Below are 19,410 nucleotides of genomic sequence, written 5' to 3'. Positions count from 1 at the left end.
CAAACAGGAGTTTATAATGGAGAAACAAAATGGCTGACCAACTGAATACATATTTTGGTTCTGTCCTCACAAATGAGGACACAAATAAGATACCAGAAACGTTGGGGAACATAGGGTTTAGTGGGGTGGGGTGGGGTGGGGTGGAGGGGGGGGGGTGGATGGACTGAAGGAGATCTGCATGAAGAGAGAAAGAGAAATGGTACTGTGGAAACTGATGGAATTGAAGGCCGATAAATCTGCAGGGCCTGATAATCTATACTCCAGCATACTCGAGTGATCTGAGAAGTAGTGGAAGCAATGGTCTATAGACTCCGGAATGATTCCTACAGATTGGGGGGGTAGCTAATACAATCCCACTATTAAAAAGTTAGTGAGAGAAAATAGGGAATTATAGGCCAGTAAGTCTGACATCAGTAGTGGGAAAAATTCTAGAATCCATTTTCAAAGATTTTATAGAAAAATGCTTAGAAAATAGGGACAGGTTTGGACAGAGTCAATATGGGTTTATGAAAAGGAAATCATACTTGACAAATCTACTGGAATTCTTTGAGGATGTAACTAGTAAAGATTTTGATTTTAATATAAAAGTAAATAGTATTGTTTCTTGCGCATTAGACAAAGCATACCGTACATAGAAGATGACAGAATGTAGTTTTACAATCATAGCTAAGGTGTAGAGAAAGATCAACTTAATGTGAGATAGGTTCAGGTGGAAGAGAGTATGCCCAGGGTGTGTGAGGTCCTTAACTACGCTGGCTGCTTTTCCAAGGCAGCAGGAAGTGTAGACAGCGTTAATGGTGGGAAGCTGCTTTGAGTGATGAATTGGGCTTTGTTCCCAACCCTTTGTATTTTTTGCAGTCTTGAATAGAGCAGGATACAAATCAAAATGAATGCTTTCTATGGTGCATCTTTAAAAGTTGGACAGAGTCATAATGGGCATGCCAAACCTCTCGAGTCTTCTGGAGAAAGTAGAGGCATTGCTGGGCTTTCTTAACTATAGCATCCACATGGAAGGACCAGGACAAGTTGTTGATGATCTTTTCAGCTAAAAACTTGAAGCTCTTGATCATTTCCACTTCGTTCTTATTGATGCAGACAGGGACATGTTCTCAATTACACTTCCTGAAGTCGATGACTTATCTCCTCCATTTTGTAGACGTTGAGGGAGACTTAATGTCATCACACCAGAGTCTCTATCTCTTTCTTGTACTCCTTTCGTCATTGTTTGAGATCCTACCACTACAGTGGTGTCATCAGCAAACTTATAAATCAAGTTGGAGGAGAATTTGGCCACGCAGTTCTAGATGTAGAAAGAGTATAGTAAGAGGCTGAGGACACAGCGTTGTGAGGCACCAGTGTTGAAGATGATCATGGAAGATTGGGTACTGATTGCGATCTGTGGGTCTGGCATGGGTGTCTTTGTAATCTAGGTATTCCAGGGTTGAGTGCAGGGCCAGGGAGATGGCATCTGCTGTGGACTTGTTGCGGCAGTAGGCAAATGATAATGGATCCAGGCAATCTGGGAAGCCCAAAATGACTTATGCCATGGCTAACTTTTCAAAGTACTTCATAATGATGGATGTCAGAGCCACTGGACAATAGTCATTAAGGCACGCTGCCCGGCTTTTCTTCAGTACCGGCATGATGGCCTTCTTCTTGAAGCAGATAGGCACTTCAGATTGGTGTAAAGAGAGGTTGAAGATGTCTGCAAATACACCCGCCAGCTTGTCCAAACAGGATGTGAGTGCTTGTCCGGGTACCCCATCCAGGCCACCACTCTCCGGTGTGAAGATGTGTTCATGTTGACCTCCTGCTCAAAATGGGCACACAATGCATTAAGCTCATCAGGAAGGGGTGCGTTGGTGCTGGCGATGAATTGATGAAGGAGAGCTAACGGATGTGATTTAATTGGACCTTCAGAATACTTCTGACAGAATCCCATATAAAACATAAGTGTGTAAAAGTAAAGCACATGGAACTGGAAGTTGTGTACTGAGATGGATAGAAAACTGGTTGACAGACAGGAAACAGTTAGCAGCAGTGACTAGTGGGGTACCACAGTGATCCGTGCTAAGACTTCAGCTGTTCACTATTTTTATTAAATGATTTAGATAAGGGAATTAAAATGTAACATCTCCAAATCTACTGATGACGAAGCTGGAATGGAGAGTAAGCTGTAAGAAGAATGCAATAACTCCTCAGTGTGACTTGGACAAGTTGAGTGAGTAGGCAAGTGAACGTCAGATGTGGTATAATTGGGACAAACATCGAAAATAGAAACAGAGTAGGCCTTTCAAGCCTGGTCCGCCATTCATTTTGAATATGGCTGATCAAATTCAATAGCCTGATGCTACCTTCCCCCATATCCCTTGATCCCTTTAGCACCAAGAGATATATCTAATTTCTTCGAGTTCACACACCGTTTTGACCTCAACTACTTTCTGCGGCACCGAATTCCACAGATTCACTACTCTCTAGGTGAAGGAATTTCTCTTCACCTCAAACCTAAAAGATTTACCCCTCATCCTTAAACTATGACCTATAGTTCTGGACTTCATCATCATTGGGAACATTTTCTGAATTTACCCTTTCAAATCCTGTTAGACGTTCCTATGAGATATATCTCAATTTTCTGAACTCCAATGAATATAATCCTAACCGATTTAGACTCTCCTCATAAACAGACCTGCCATTCCAGTAATTTGCCAGGTAAACCTTTTCTGCATTCCCTCTATAAGCTGGGACATCCTTCCTCAAATAATGACACCAAAACTGCACACAATACTCCAGACGTGGCCTCACCAACACCCTACACAACTGTAGTAAATCCATCCTCTCCATCGGATTTTCCTGGTGAGGCTGGCACCAAGAGTAAAAATCACTGCTGCCAAAAGATGTGAAGTGAACCAGTTTAGTTGGAAAAAGGAAGGCAGATTACTATCTGAATGGCCAGAAAATGGGAGAGAGGAGCGTTCAACAAGTCACGTGTGCCCTCGTACAACAGTCCCTGAAGGTAAGCATGCAGGTGCAGTTAAAAAGGGCAAATGATTTGTTGGCGTTCATAGTGAGAGCATTTGGGTACAGCAGCAGGGATATCTTGACTCAATTATACAGAGCCAGGTGGGGACGCAGCTGAAATATTGCATCCAGTTTCGGTCTCCTTATCTGGGGAAGGACGTTCTCGCAGAGAAGTTTAACTAGTCTAATTCCTGGGATTGCACAACTGACATGAGGAGAGATTGAGACAGTTAGGATTATATTTGCTGGAGCTCAGAAGAATGAAGGGGGAATCACATAGAAATCTACAAAATTCTTACATGACTACACAGGGTAGATGCAGGAAGAATATTCTTGACTGTAGGAATGTCCAGAACCAGGGGTCACAATCTAAGGATATGGGGTAAATCTTTTAGGACTAAGATGAGGAGAAATCTTTTCACCTAGAGAGTGTTCAGCTTGTGGAATTCACTACCACAGAAAGTAATTGAGTCCAAAACATTGTAAATTTTCAAAAAGCAGTTAGATGTAGCACTGTGTTCCCCAATCGGAAACCATGGATGAACAGAGATATCCATTGCTTGCTGAAGTCCAGGTCTGATGTGTTCAAGTCAGGCGACACTGACCTATACAAGAAAGCCAGATAGGATCTAAGGTGATCCATCAAAGATGCCAAAAGACAGTACCGGACCAAGCTAGAGGCCCAGGCTAGCCACACCAACTCCTGTCGACTATAGCAAGGTCTGCAAGACATAACAGGCTACAAGGCAAAGGCAAGGAACAGATGGCTCCAACGCACCCCTCCCTGGTGAGCTCAATGCATTCCACGCCTGTTTTGAGCATGGGGAGGTCAACAAGAGCATGCCCTCACTCTGGAAGCCCTGGATGAACCTGTATCTGGGGTCACTACTGCCGATGTCAGAGCAGCTTTCTTGAAGGTCAACAGACAAAGGAACTAGCCCAGATGGGGCACCCGGACGTGCACTCAGATCCTGCATAGATCAGCTCGCAAGAGTATTTACAGACATCTTCAACCTCTCTTTACAACAATCTGAAGTCCCTATCTGCTTCAAGATGACGACCATCATCCCAATCCACAAGAAAAATCAAGCAGCGTGTCTTAATGATTATCAGCCGGTGGCTCTGACATCCATCGAAAGATTAGTCATGACACCAATCAATTCCAGCCTCCCAGGCTACCTGGATCCACTACAGTTTGCCTACCTCCACAACAGGTCCACAGCAGACGCCATTTCCTTGGCCCTGCACTCAACCCTGGAACAACCAGATAACAAGAACACCTATGTCAGACTCCTATTTATTGTTTACAGCTCAGCCTTCAACATTATTATTCCCACAAAACTCATCTCGAAGCTCCGTGGCCTAGGCCTCGGCACCTCCCTCTGCGACAGGATCCTGAACTTCCTAACTCACGGACCACAATCAGTAAGGATAGGCAACAACACCTCCTCCTTTAAAGATCACCCTCAAACACCAGTGCCCCACAAGGCTACGTTCTCAGCCGACTACATTCCTACGACTGTGCGGCCAAATTACCCCGCAATTCAATTTTCAAGTTTGTTGACAACACCACCTCGATGGGTCGGATCTCAAACAATGACGAGAGAGCATAGGAATGAGATAAAGAATCTGATGAACTGGTGCGGCAACAGTAATCTCTCCCTCAATGTGACCTGAACGAAGAAGATTGTCATCAACTTCAGGAAGCGTAAAGGAGAACATGCCCCTTTCTACATCAATGAGGACAAACCGGAAAGGGTCGAGAGCTTCAAGTTTTTAGGTGTCTAGATCATTAGCAACATGTCCTGGTCCCCCCAACCCACACTATAGATAAAAAAAGCCCACCAACGCCTCTACTTTCTGAGAAGAAATTTGACATGTCAGCTACAACTCTCACCCAAGAACCCAGTTTGCAAGTGCAGCAGGTGATCAGGAAGGCAAATGGGATGCTGGCCTGATGGATGGATGGATGTGGGGGGTGGGGGTGCTGATGTGTGTGTGCAGTTTAGAACAGAGTTGAGGAGGAACTTCTTCACTCAAAGGGTGGTGAATCTCTGGAATTCTCTGCCCGTTGAAGTGGTGGAGGCTACCTCGCTAAATATATTTAAGACACAGTACATAGGTTTTTGGTAGGCAAGGGAATTAAGAGTTATGGGGAGAAAGTGGGACAGTGGAACTGAGCCACTACAGATCAGCCATGATCTTATTGAATGGCGGGGCAGGCTCGAAGGACTAGATGGCCTACTCCTGCTCCTATTTCTTACGTTCTTATATTCTCACCAACTTCTACAGATGCACCATATAAAAAGCATTAAATTTGGATCACAGCTTGGTATGGCTCCTGCTCTGCTCAAAACCACAAGGAACTACAAAAGGTCATGAACGTAACCCAATCCATCACACAACGCAGCCTCCCATCCACTGACTCTGTCCACACTTCCCACTGCCTCGGCAAAGCAGCCAGCATAACGAAGGGCCCCAGCACCCTGGACATTCTTCCACCTTCCTTCAGGAAAAAGATACAAAAGTCTGAGGTCACATACCGACCAACTCAAAACAGATTCTTCCCTGCTGCTGTCAGACTTTTGAACGGATTTAGCTTGCATCAAGTTGATCTTTCTCTACACCCTAGCTATGACTGTAACACTACACTCTCTCATTTCCTTCTCCATGAATGGAATGTTTTGTCTCCATAGTGCTCCAGAAACAATACTTTTCACTATGTTAATGCATGTGACAATAATAAATCGAATCAAATTACGGCAAAGGGAATCAAAAGACATTGGGAAGGCAGAATCAAACTACTGAGTTGGAAGGTCAGCTATGATCCTAATGAATGGTTGAGCAGACTCAACAACTGAATGGCCAAATGGCCTCTTCCTGCTTTCTACGTTTCAATGCCCCTCAATTTTATACATCTGAGTCATGTCTCTAATCAATATCCTCAGAAGGAAAATGAACCCAGTCTGCCCAATCTCTCCATAACTAACATCTCCAGCCAGGCAATTCTGGTAATCATCTCTGCACCTTTCCTAGTGCTATCACATTCCTCGGTCAAGGCAGTCTTGAGGAGTTCATAGAACGTATCTGCGTCAGTTTCAACAGTATGTAATAGAACCTATGAGAAAACGAGCTATCCTAGATCTGCTCCTGTGTAATGAGATAGGAATAATTAATGATCTCATAGTTGGAGATCCTCTCAAAAGGAGCAATCACAGTATGGTTGAATTTAAAATGCAGCTGGAGGGTGCAAAGGTAAAATCCACTGCCACTGCCTTGTGCTTAAACAAAGGAAACTATAAAGGGATGAGGGAGGACTTAGCTAAGGTAGACTGGGAGCAAAAACATTATGTGGAACAATTGAGGAACAGTGGAAGACTTTTATAGCAATCTTTCAGTGCTCAGCAAAAGTATATACTAGTGAAAAGGAAGGACTGTAGGAAAAGGATAATCAGCTATGGATATCTGAGGCCATAAGGAGGCTATCAAGTTGAAAGAAAATGCCTACAAAGTGGCAAAGATTAGTGGGAAACTAGAGGATTGGAAAATCTTTAAAGATCAACAGAAAGCCACAAAAAAGCTATAAAGAAAAGATAGATTATGAGAATAAATTAGCTCAGAATGTAAAAACAGATAAGTTTCACCAAATATATATAAAAAAAAGAGTGGCTAAGATCCTTTACGAGATGATTTAGGAGATTTAATAACAAGGAATGAAGAAATGGCATATATGCATTAATCAGGTATTCATGTCGGCCTTCACGGCAGAAGACATAAGTAACATTCCAAAAATTAAAGACAAGGAGGCTATGGCAGATGAGGACCTAGAAACAATAATTATCACTAAAGAGGTAGTACCAGGCAAGCTTATGGGGCTAAAAGTAGACAAGTCTCCTGGCTCTGATGGAATGCATCCCAGGGTACTAAAAGAGATGACGGGGGAAATAACAAATGCACTCATAGTAATTTATCAAAATTCGCTGGACTCTGGGGCAGATCCAGCAGATTGTAGAACAGCGAATGTGATGCCACTATTTAAAAAAGGTAGACAAAGTGGGTATAGGCCGGTGAGTTTAACTTCTGTAGTGGGGAAAACGCTTGAATCTATCAAGGAAGAAATAGCGAGACACCTGGATGGACATTGTCCCATTAGACAGACAGCACAGAATCATGAAAAGCATAACTAATGTACTGGAATTCTTTGAGAACATTATTAGTGGGGTGGACAATGAGGAGCCGGGATGTAATGTATTTGGATTTCCAGAATGCATTCGACAAGGTGTTGCACAAAAGGCTGCTACGTAAGATAAAGGTATATGGCGTTATGAGTAATGTATTAGCATGGACAGAGGATTGGTTAACTAACAGAAAGCAAGGACTGGGGATAAATGGATGTTTTTCTGATTGGCGGTCAGTGACCACTGGTATGCCTCAGGGATCAGTGATCCCTGCAATTTGCAATTTACAGAGATGATTTGGAGTTGGGGACAAGTTCACAGGTGACACCAAGATACATGGTGCAGCAAAGTGTGTCGAGGACACAGTCTGCAGAGGGATACAGATAGTTCAAGTGAGTGGGCAAGGGTCTGGCTGATGGAGTACAATGTTGTTAAATGTGAAGTCATCCACTTTGACAGTAATAAAGCACAATGGATTATGATTTAAGCAATAAAAAACTGCATTATGCTGCTGTGCAGAGGGACCTTGGTGTCCTAGTGCATGAATCGCAAAAGGTTGGTTTGGAGGTACAGCAGATATTTAAGGCAAATGGAATTTTGTCCTTCATTGTTAGAGGGTCGGAGTTTAAAAACATGGAGGTTATGCTGTAACTGTACTGGAGAGGCCACACCTGGAGTACCGTATACAGGTTTGGTCTCCTTACTCAACAAAGGATATACTGGCACTGGAAGGGGGTGCAAAGGAAATTCATGAGGTTGATTCCTGAGTTGAGGCTTGGCTTTTGAGGACAAACTGAGTAGACGAGGACTATGGAAAAATGAAAGGGAATCTTACAGAAACATAAAATTATGAAGGGAATAAATAAGGTAGAAGCAGGGAGGTTCTTTCCACTGGCGAGTGAAACTGAACTATGGGGCATCGCCTCAAAATTAGGGGGAGCTGCTTTAGGACTGAGTTGAGGAGGAACTTCTTCACCCAAAGTGTTGTGAAACTGTGGAATTTCCTGCCCAGTGAAGCAGTTGAGGCTACTTCGTTGAATGTTTTTAAGGCAAGGATAGATAAATTTTTGAACAGTAAAGAAATTAAGGGTTCTGGTGAGTAGGTGTGTAAGTGAAGCTGAGTTCACTGAATAACAGAGCAGGCTCAAGGCATCAGATTGCCTATGCCTGCTTCTAGTTCCAATGTTCTTATAATGTGGATTCCAGAACAGCTCACAATACCATAACTGTGGCCTAACCAACATTTTATGAAGTTCCAGCATAACCTCCCTGCTCCTAAATTCTATACCTTGGCTAATAAACACAAGTATACTGTACACCTTCTTGATCACTTTATCTACCTGTCCTGTTAGCTTAAGAGATTGGCATACATACACACCAAGGTTCCTCTGATCCTCAATGATTCCCAGAGTCCTGCTGTTCATCACGTATCCCCCTGCCTTGTTTGTCTGACCCAAGTGCATCACTCACACACTTGTCCCGTTTGAATTCCCTTTGCCGTCTGGATCTTCCTGTTGGAAAAATATCACCTTTCCTTCACTTACATAAAAGGGTCCATTGGACGGTCATCCTGATTCAAAACGTTGGCTCTATTCCCTATACACAGTGCTGTCAAACCTGCTGAGATGTTCCAACATTTTCTGTTCTGTTTCAGATTCCAACATCCGCAGTACTTTGCCTTTATCTTACCGTTCGTTCACTGTTACTGGAACAAAATCCAGCAACTCCCTTACTAGCCGAACTGAATGGATATACTCACAGCACATGGATAACAGTGGTTCAAAAAGGCAGTTCACCACCACCTTTACAAAGACAATTAGGGATGGGGAAAAACATTGGACTTATCAGCAACACGCTCACAACCATGAGCGATAAGAGAAAAAACATCAAACAGTTGCTTGTATTACAAGTTTATATCTGAAATGTGTATTTTAATCCCTGCCTTGTAACGACGCTGCACCCCAGCTCGGCCTGGCCTCTCCCGCAAGTTCAAGGCCCAGGCGAAGTGGCTGGGTCTCCAATCAACTTTGGAAACCTAACGGGCCGCGCATTTAAAGGGGTAAAAAGCTTTGACTCACCTCCAGAGCTTTCTCCGGACATTCTGCAATGAACTGGTCTGTAAAGACTCTGCCAAAACAAAATTTTTTTAAAAATCAACAAATGGGGAGAGGGGCAGTTAGTAACAGCACTGCCTGCTAGACCCGCACTTAAACGCCATCGCTGCAGCCAAACTGCCTGACTTACCGCTCCGTTGCCATCTCCCTGTTCCCGCCGTCAGCGCCGCCGATTTGAAGAAAGTTCTGGAAGAAGGAGCCGGGAGGGCGCAAGGCAGAGACAACGCGCTTGCGCAACGAGAGCGCAAGCCTGGGCACACAGCCGGCGCGGCAGCCATTTTTGTAAAGATCCGTTTGCCTGGGAAGATGGAGAGCTCCTAAAGGAAGTGCGATTTAATTAATCATTATTTCTCTTGAAAGGAGAGCCGTTGAATTAGATTTATAGAATCAGTATTTAGGCAGCGCCTTACGCTTCAGCCATTAAATAAAAGCTTAAACCAGCAGATTTCAAATCCCAAAAAGGCATGTCTGAAACAATAACTTGAATTTATTTTTCGCTTCTAACGTAGCACCAATTACCCCAAAGCGCTTGGCAAGATCATGACAGTAATTCTTCGCTTAATATTGTATTTGTGTTCCTGAAAAGTGCAGCTGTTTAAGTGAAGCAAGACTGCAGCCAAGTTCTGCAGGACCTTTCCCGTCAGAAACAAAATGAAACATTGTGGCCTGTGTTCAGATTCGATGTATTGCTAAATTACTATATTCGTTTAAAAAAAACACTGAAAGATAAAAGAATAATTCTAATCCTAAAGGGAGGGTGGTATTCAGGAAAACAACCATCACCAGACAAATCGTTGGAATTGATATAAAGTCCCTGAGTCTTGGTGGGCCTCATCTTTTAAGATCTGTAAAATAAGTAGCTAAGGACATAGTTGGTTCACTGGTTTTAATTTTTCAAAATTCTGGGAAAGTTCCATGAGTCTGGAAAAATAACAAATGTGAGCCCTTCATTCAAAAAGGGAGGGAGACAGAAGGCAGGAAAATTCAGGCCTGTTAGCTTAACATCTGTAAGAAGTCTCACAACACCAGGTTAAAGTCCAGCAGGTTTATTTGGTAGCACAAGCCACAAAGCTTTGGGAGCACTGCTCCTTCACATCATTTGCCCCTTCTCTACATCAAGCTTAACATCTGCCATAGGGAAAATATTAAAAGCTATTATTAAAGACCTTACAGAAATTCAAAGTAATCAGGCAGAATCAACGTGGTTTTTTGAGAAGGAAATATTGTTTACCCAATTTATTAGCATTATTTGAAGAAGTAATGTGCTGTTGATAAAGGGGAACTGGTGGATCTAAGTGTTGGTTTAAGATTAGTGTTTCAAACCAGAATAAAGATAATTGTATCAGGGTATAAAAGCAGAGTTAGCTAAATTGAACTGGGAAACTAGGTTAAAAGGTAGGGCAGTAGAGATTCAGTGACAGACTTCTAAGGATTTTGTTAATAACTCTCAGCAAAGATTTATCCCAGTAAGAAATGGCTATTTCAAAAGGATGTATAATCCATGACTGAAAAAAGTTAAAGATTGTATCAAATTGAAAGGAAAGGACTGAAAAATAATAGATGGAGAAAGTAAATATGAGAGAAAACTACCTAGTAATTATAAAAAAGATAGTAAGAGTGCCTATCAATATTTTAAGTAGTAAAAGAGTAACAAAAACAGAGAAAGCTGGAAAAAAGCTGGAGAAAGTTGGTCTGACAGCGTCAACAGAGAGAGAAAACAGAGTTAAAGTTCATGCCACCTGACATTTCTTCAGATGTTTTTGTTTGTGAACTAAAGCTAGCGTTGGTCCTCTAGAAAATGAATCTGGAGAATTGATCATGGAAAACTAGAAACAGCAGAGCAGTTGAACATGAACTTTGTGTTTGTCTTCATTGTAGAAGACTTAGAAAACTTCCTTAAAATCTTGAAAATCAAGAGGTGAATGGAAAGCAGGATCTTAAAGCAATCATCATCACTAGGAAAGATGTTGGGGAAAATTGTTATACCTAAAGACTGACAAGTCTCCAGGACAGTAAGAAGTCTGACAACACCAGGTTTAAGTCCAACCAATTTATTTGATAGTAAACTCACAAGCTTTTGGGGTTTGCCCCTTCTTCAGGTGAATGGAAAGTTCTGGCCTCAGATAGAGCATATAACAGCACAGACAGTTTACAGATTACTGTAAACTGTCCGTGTTTACCCCAGTCCACGCTGGCATCTCTACATCAAGTCTCCAGGACCACATGGACTAGTGGCTGCAGAAATAGTTGAACTTGTACAAGACACTGGTTAGACCTCATTTTCAGTACTGCATCATGGATAGAAGATTGGCTAATTAACAGGAAACAGAGTGGGCATAAATGGGTCTTTTTCTGATAAGATGTAACAAGTGGTGTGCCACAGGGATCAGGTCTGGAACCTTAACATCTTACAATATATAGATAAATGATTTGGATGAAGGGACCAAAAGAATGGTTACTAAATTTTCAGATGACACAAAGATAGGTAGGAAAGTAAGATGTGCAGAGGATTAAGGAGTCTACAAAGAGATATAGAAGGTATCTAAATGGAGTATAAAGTGGACAGATGCAAAGCTGTCCATTTTGGCAGGAAAAATAAAAAAGTAGCGTGTTATCTAAATGTTGACAGACTGCAGAGCTCTGAGGTGCAGAGGGATAAGGGTGTTCTAGTGCATGAGTCGTAAAAGGCAAGTGGGCAGATACAGTAAGTTATTAGGAAAGCTAATAGAATGTCATTGTTACCCTTCTGAAACAGTCCTTCTGGACTGCGGATGACTTCCCTCCACTCCAGGGTTGTAGGTTCTGTGGTGACAAAGTTCCATGCTGGATCCACACAATGCCATAGATGAGACATGTAGTGTTTGAGGCTGTAAGTGGGGTGCTCGGATTCTAGTACACTCCTTCTCCTCTTTGTGCTTGGCCTCCATCTGGGCCTTTCGGAGGTTCAAAAAAGCTGGCACGTACACGGATACTCTTCTCCAAGAAGATTCCCATAAATTATGCAGATATTGCATTTTTTCAGGGAAACTTGGAGGACATCTCAGAAATATCTCCTCTGCCCTCCTGGTAACCACTTGCTGTGATGAAGCTCGGAGTGCAGAGCTTACTTTGGGATTCTTATGTCAGACATGTGGATAATGTAGACCGCCCAATGTAGCTGAGTAACCATAACCACTGCCTCAATACTGGTGATATCGGTCTGAGAGAAAACACTGACATTGAGACATCTATCTTGCCCTGATTTTGCAGAGGCATTGCTGGTGATATTTCTCCAGAGGTTTAAGATTCCTGTTGTCTAAGCCTCTGAGTCTTACAGGAAGGCAGGTAGCACTGCAGCCATGCAGACCATGAGCTTAGTACCAGATTTAACATCTTTGTCATCAAACATTCCTTTCCTCAGGAAGCTGAATGCTGTGATGGCACACTAGAGGTGATGTTGAGTTTCATTATTGATGTCTGCCCTTGCTGAGAAGAGGCTCCTTATGTGTGAAAAATGATTAATGTTGTCGTATGGTTCATCGTAGTTACTGATAGTTGGGCAGTTTTACATAAAGGTAGCAGGCTGGTAGAGGATCATTAACTTTTGAATATTTAGCCTAAGACTCATTCTTTCACATGCCTCAACTAATGCATCAACGATATTTTAGAATTCAGTCGCTAAATTGCAAACATGTCAATGTACTGCAGTGTGATCACAGAGATTGAGATGATCTTGGTTCTGGAATAGCCTTTTCACCCTCATGTCAAGCTGGAATTTGGCTGAGGTGGTGGCAGGTAGCATGCTGTAGAATGTGGTGCGAGGAAACTCAAGTTGAGGACTGAGTCTTGATTCGGGTTTAGAAACTCTCCTTCCAACGAGCATTGATTGTCTCTTGGTCCTTGATTAGCTTACCTCCATTCTGAGTGATGTCGGTCCTTGGGCACTTGGGCGATGAATGATCTTGACTGTGCTGATGAATCCACACACACTGTGCGGTGGCGATTTGCTGCATTTCTTGCAATCATTCCACACCACCTGTTCATTCAATCACATTATTTTTGTATTGCAGGCTCCAACTGTCTGTAGACTTGTTTTCTTTTCCTCGAATTTTGGTGATACTTTCAGTTCAGGAAGTCTTGCAATTGAGTAGCTCCTGGATGTTCTCATCAAACCAGTCTTGATGCTTCCTGGTAGAGAAACCACGATTATCTTTGCAGTTGCTGATTATGGTGTTTTAAGGGCAGATCGGGCTCTGCGCACATTCTGTGGTTCCTGTTCTTGAGTGTCACCAGATTGCTTGTTTGTCCGGGTCACAGCTGATTCTCCTGCAGGCTGACTCTCCTGCTCATCACTTCCTTCTCCCAAATCCTCGCGATGAATAAGGGGTTGAGAGATGAGAAGCAAGAGGGAGGAAGCAACCTATGAAGTGAGAGCAACTTCCAGTTGCAGAGTCACAGAAGGAAGCTGTGGTGACTGGAGCCGAGATGTTTGTGAAGGGCCCTGAGCAGCAAATCAGTCTATTAAGAGTTTAAACATTCTGGGAAATTGCTTCATGTGGGCATGGATCAGGACTTCCTTAGGATCCAATCATGCATCAGCAATTTAAATTTGGTGCAACCTGCCCCCAATATTTGAAGATCTGGCCCATAATGGTTTCAGTTATAGCGATGTTTAGTTGTAGGAAATTGCTATTCATTCAATATTGGATTGTCTGACAAGCAATGTGATAAATCAGATACTGTAGAGGGACCATAACAATAGTGAAATACAACCTGAAAATTGTCAGCATACTTGTGAAACCTGATATGTTTTCTAATGATGCCACAATTGGGAGGCATATTGTGGAAAGAGAAGAAAGTCAAGTAAAGATTGTTGCAGGATTTCGGAGGTAATTCATACAAAAGTGCAAAGAGGAGCCGTTGCAGGTGTACCTTTGGCTGTGATACAATAGATAAGAAGCAAGGGAAATCCCACACAACTGAACAGCAGAGGAGAACATAAGATGAAGACTTAGCGATTAACTGTGTTGAAGGCAGCAAATATGTTGAGAAGAACAAGGAGAAGGTTAGCTTAACACAATCAAAGTCATGTCAAGTGTCATTTTTGACTTTGATCGGGGTTGGTTCAGTCCTGTGGTGGGGAAGGAAACTTGATCTTAAAATCATAGAATGGTTACACTGCAGAAGGAAACTATTTAGCCCATTATGTCCACATGCAGCTCTGCGAGAACAGTTCAACTATCCCACTTCCCTTGGCCTTTACTCATTAGCTTGTGATATCTTTTTCTTCAGGTGCTTATCAAATTCCTTCTTGAAAGCTTTGATTGTATTTGCTTCCACCACACTCTCAAGCATTGCTCCTAACTACTCACTGCCTAAAAATGTTTTCACTCCTTCATTCTTTTAAATAATCTTAAATCTGTGCACTCTGGCTCTCTCGCTGGCATTTGGGAATAGTTTCTCTCTATTTGCTCTGTCTTAACATGTAATTATTTTAAACACTTCTATTAAATCTCTAAATCACCTCTTTAAACAAAACTCCAGCTTCTCCAAATGTCCACATAATTGAATTCTCTCATCCCTCACATCAGTCATAGAGTCATAGAGGTTTACCGCATGGAAACAGACCCTTTCGCCTATCTTGTCCATGCTACCACTTTTTTTAACTCCTAAGCTAGTCCCAGTTGCCCGTGTTTGGCCCATATCTCTCTATACTGATCTTACCTATGTATCTGTCTAAATGCTTTTTAAAAGACAAAATTGTACCCACCTCTACTACTACCGCTGGCAGCTTGTTCCAGACACTCACCACCCACTGTTGAAAACATAGCCTCTCTGGAACCTTTTGTATCCCTTCCCACTCACCTTTAAACCTATGCTCTCTAGTTTTAGACTTCCTACTTTTGAGAAAAAATATTGACCATCTAGCTGACCTATGCCCCCGATTACTTTGTAGACCTGTACAAGATCACCCCTAACCTCCTAGCCAAATCATTTAAATCTTTTCTGCATCGTCTCTCATGATTTCCCATTCCTCCTAAAGTGTAATACTAAGAATTGGACACTGTCCAAGTGAGGCCAAACCAGAGTTTAAGGAAGGTTTATTATAACTTTCTTGTTTTTGTATCTGTGCCTCTACTTATAAAGCCCAGGGTCCCGCTTTCTTAGTCTACCTTCTACCTTCAATTATTTGTGCACGTATACTCCAAACCTGTCTCTTCCTGCACCCCTTTTACTTATGTTGTCTTTTATTCTTTCTACTAGCATTCTAACCCCATGGCCTCCTTCTGCACTGTCGGGATTTAATCTTAGCTTTGATCAGCAGTGACCAGCTGTGCAAACGCTCTGTAAACTTCAAGTTCATTGAGTAGCAACTGTGATGCAGGATAAGACCTAATGCTTTTGACATCATCTAATGATGCAAACACTTGAATTTCTGATGAACAAATGAATTTCAGACCAGCCTAGGAATCTCATCCTGAAAGACATGTCCATGAAATACAATACACTACCAGTGTGAGGAGATCTAGATGCTGCCAAAGTGTCACTGCTGATGAGCTATTCCCTAACATTGCTGTCCCTTGAGGAATTAATTTCAAAACATTCTCATCATAACAGTCCTAATAAAGATTTTAACACATTTTCTGACAACACACAAGAAGAAATCTCACAACACCAGGTTTAAGTCCAACCAGTTTATTTGATAGTAATCCCACAAGCTTTCGGAAACGGTGTTCCTTCGTCAGGTGTGTGGAAAGTTCTGATCAGAGAAAGGCATATAGAGATACATACAGTTTACAGAATATTGATTAGAATGCAAGTCTTTGCAGCTAACCTTCTATTCAAGTCTTAAAGATGCAGACAATGTGAGGGGAGATAGTATTAGCATAGGTTAAAGAGATGTGTATTGTCTCCAGACAGGACAGTAAGTGAGATTTTACAAGCCCAGGCAAGTTATGGGGGTTACAGATGGTGCGACATGAACCCCAGATCCCGGTTGAGGCTGTCCTCATGTGTGCAGAATTTGGCTATCAGTCTCTGCTCAGCAACTCTGCGCTGTCATATGAAGGCCGCCTCGGAGAATGCTTACCCGAAAATCAGAGACCGACTGCCCGTGACCGCTGAAGTGTTCGCCAACAGGGAGGGAACAGTCTTGCCTGGTGATTGTCGAGGGATGTTGACTCATCCGTTGTCATAGCGTCTGCATGGTCTCCCCAATGTACCATGCTTCGGGACATCCTTTCTTGCAGTGTATTAGATAGACAACGTTGGCCAAGTTGCAAGAGTATGTGCCGTGTACCTGGTGGATGGTGTTCTCACGTGAGATGATGTCATCCATGTTGATGATCCGGCATGTCTTGCTGAGGTTGCTGTGGCAGGGTTGTGTGGTGTTGTAGTCACCGTTCTCCTGAAGGCTGGATAGTTTGCTGCGAACAACAGTCAGTTTGAAGTTGTGCAGTTGTTTGAAGGCAAGAAGTGGGGGTGTGGGGATGGCCCTGGCGAGATGTTCGTCTTCATCAATAATGTGTTGAAGACTCCGGAGAAGATGTCATAGCTTCTCCGCTGCGGGGAAGTACTGGACAATGAAGGGTACTCTGTCCATCGTGTCCCGTGTTTGTCTTCTGAGGAGGTCGGTGCGGTTTTTCGCTATGGTGTGTCGGAACTGTTGATTGATGAGTTGAGCGCCATATCCTATTCTTATGAGGGCATCTTTCAGTGTCTGGAGGTGTTTGTCGCGATCCTCCTCATCTAAGCAGATCCTGTGTATACGCAGGGCTTGTCTGTAGAGGATGGCTTCTTTAACGTGTTTAGGGTGAAAGCTGGGGAAGTGGACCATCGTGAGGTTATCTGTGGGCTTGCGGTACAGTGAGATGCTGAGGTGACTGTCCTTGATGGAGATGCGTGTGTCCAAGAATGCCACCGATTCTGGAGAATAGTCCATGGTGAGTCTGATGGTGGGATGGAACTTGTTGATGTCATCATATAGTTGTTTCAGTGATGGTTCACCATGAGTGCAAAGGAAGAAAATGTCATCGATGTATCTGTGTACAGCATCGGTTGAACGTCCTTTGTGGTGAAGAAGTCTTGTTCGAGTCTGTGCATGAAGCTGTTGGCATATTGAGGTGTGAATTTGGTCCCCGTGGCTGTTCCATGTGTCTGGATGAAAAACTGGTTGTTGAAGGTGAAGACATTGTGGTCCAGGATGAAGCGGATAAGTTGTAAAATTGTATCTGGAAACTGGCAGTTGTCGATGTTGAGTACTGAGCCGTAGCAATAAACCACACCGACCTCAGAAGACAAACACGGGACATGATGGACAGAGTACCCTTCGTCGTCCAGTACTTCCCCAGACAAGCTACGACATCTTCTCCGGAGTCTTCAACATGTCATTGATGAAGACGAACATCTCGCCAGGGCCATCTCTACACCCCCACTTCTTGCCTTCAAACAACCGCACAACCTCAAACAGACCATTGTCCACAGCAAACTACCCAGCCTTCAGGAGAACGGTGTCCACAACACCACACAACCCTGCCACAGCAACCTCTGCAAGACATGCCAGATCATCAACATGGATGACATCATCTCACATGAGAACACTATCCACCAGGTACATGGCACATACTCTTGCGACTTGGCCAACGTTGTCTATCTAATACGCTGCAAGAAAGGATGTCCTGACGCACGGTACATTGGGGACACCATGCAGACGCTACGACAAAGGATGAATCAACATCCCTCGACAATCACCAGGCAAGACTGTTCCCTCCCTGTTGATGAACACTTCAGTGGTCATGGGCAGTCAGTCTCTGATCTTCAGGTTAGCGTTCTCCAAGGCGGCCTTCACGACACACAACAGCGCAAAGTCGCTGAGCAGAGACTGATAGCTAAGTTCTGCGCACATGAGGACGGCCTCAACGGGGATCTGGGGTTCATATCGCACTATCTATAAAGCGCATGACTTGCCTGGGCTTGTAAAATCTCACTTACTGTCGTGTCTGGAGACAATATAGTCTGGAGACTCTTTAACCTATGCTAATACTATCTCCACTCACATTGTCTGCATCTTTAAGACTCGAATAGAAGGTTAGCTGCAAAGGCTTGCATTCTAATCAATATTCTGTAAATTGTGTGTCTCCATATGCCTTTCTCTGATCAGAACCTTCCACACATCTGACAAAGGCACACCGTTTCCAAAAGCTTGTGGTATTACTATCAAATAAATTGGTTGGACTTAAACCTGGTGTTGTGAGACTTCTTACTGTGTTTACCCCAGTCCAACGCTGGCATCTCTACAACACACAAGAACCCAGACATCGATGTTGGCAACACATGTATTTTCATCTTAAAATGGGACACACTCCAAAGTGCAAAATCAAAATGCCTTCAGTTAATTAGAATATTTATATGTCTATCAAATGAATTTCAGTATGTAATAGCAGACCCGTGAACAGAGGTGACGTCATACCGGTAGGACGTGGAGACCCTGGAGAGAGTGCAGAGGAGGTTTACCAGGATGCTGCCTGGTATGGAAGGTCTTAGAGATGAGGAGAGATTGGGTCAACTGGGGCTGTTCTCCCTGGAAAGACAGAGAATGAGCGGAGATCTAATAGAGGTGTATAAGATTATGAAGGATACAGATAGCGTGAACAGTGGGAAGCTTTTTCCCAGGTTGGATACAAAAATTACGAGGGGCCACGGGCTTAGGGTTAGAGGGGTGAGGTATAATTCGGATGTTAGAGGGAGGTTCTTCACACAGAGGGTAGTGGGAGCCTGGAATGCACTGCCAGGTGGGGTGGTGGAGGCAGGCACGCTAGAGTTGTTTAAGGCTTACCTAGATAGGCACATGAGCAGACTAGAGATGGAGGGATACAAAAGATTGTTCTAATTAAGGATCAAGAGCTTCAGGACGTTCCTGGGAATCAATAGATTCTTATGGGCTGTCCAACATATCTTATGGCTCACCTGTTTTACGTTTGAGCTTCTGGGGATCTTCCGTGAATGTTTGAATAAGCTGTGTATGTTTATTGATGTCTTTTTTTTACATCCACAGGTGATTCGGTCCGCCTTGTTGGCCAACAAGGGGCATACACATGGTGGGCCGTGCGAGGGCTGCTCTT

General features: G+C 43.2%; 1 protein-coding gene across 1 annotated transcript in view; it reads right to left on the bottom strand.

Moving 5' to 3' along the window:
- Nucleotides 1-9,540, bottom strand: part of sugt1 (SGT1 homolog, MIS12 kinetochore complex assembly cochaperone) — a 134,726-nt gene extending 125,186 nt beyond the window's left edge. Inside the window, exons 1-2 of the mRNA XM_080196896.1 lie at nt 9,441-9,540; nt 9,275-9,323 (exon numbers count right to left, since the gene is read on the bottom strand). Of these exons, the coding sequence (XP_080053022.1) occupies nt 9,275-9,323; nt 9,441-9,454 (63 nt within the window). The 5' untranslated portion in view covers nt 9,455-9,540. The remainder of the gene's footprint in view (nt 1-9,274; nt 9,324-9,440) is intronic.
- Between the last annotated feature and the right edge of the window lie 9,870 nt (nt 9,541-19,410).

Source organism: Carcharhinus amblyrhynchos, chromosome 10 (assembly GCF_965287045.1).
Source record: "Carcharhinus amblyrhynchos chromosome 10, sCarAmb.v2.hapA, whole genome shotgun sequence".
NCBI classification, from domain to species: domain Eukaryota; kingdom Metazoa; phylum Chordata; class Chondrichthyes; order Carcharhiniformes; family Carcharhinidae; genus Carcharhinus; species Carcharhinus amblyrhynchos.
This window is presented reverse-complemented; position numbering and strand designations above follow the sequence as displayed.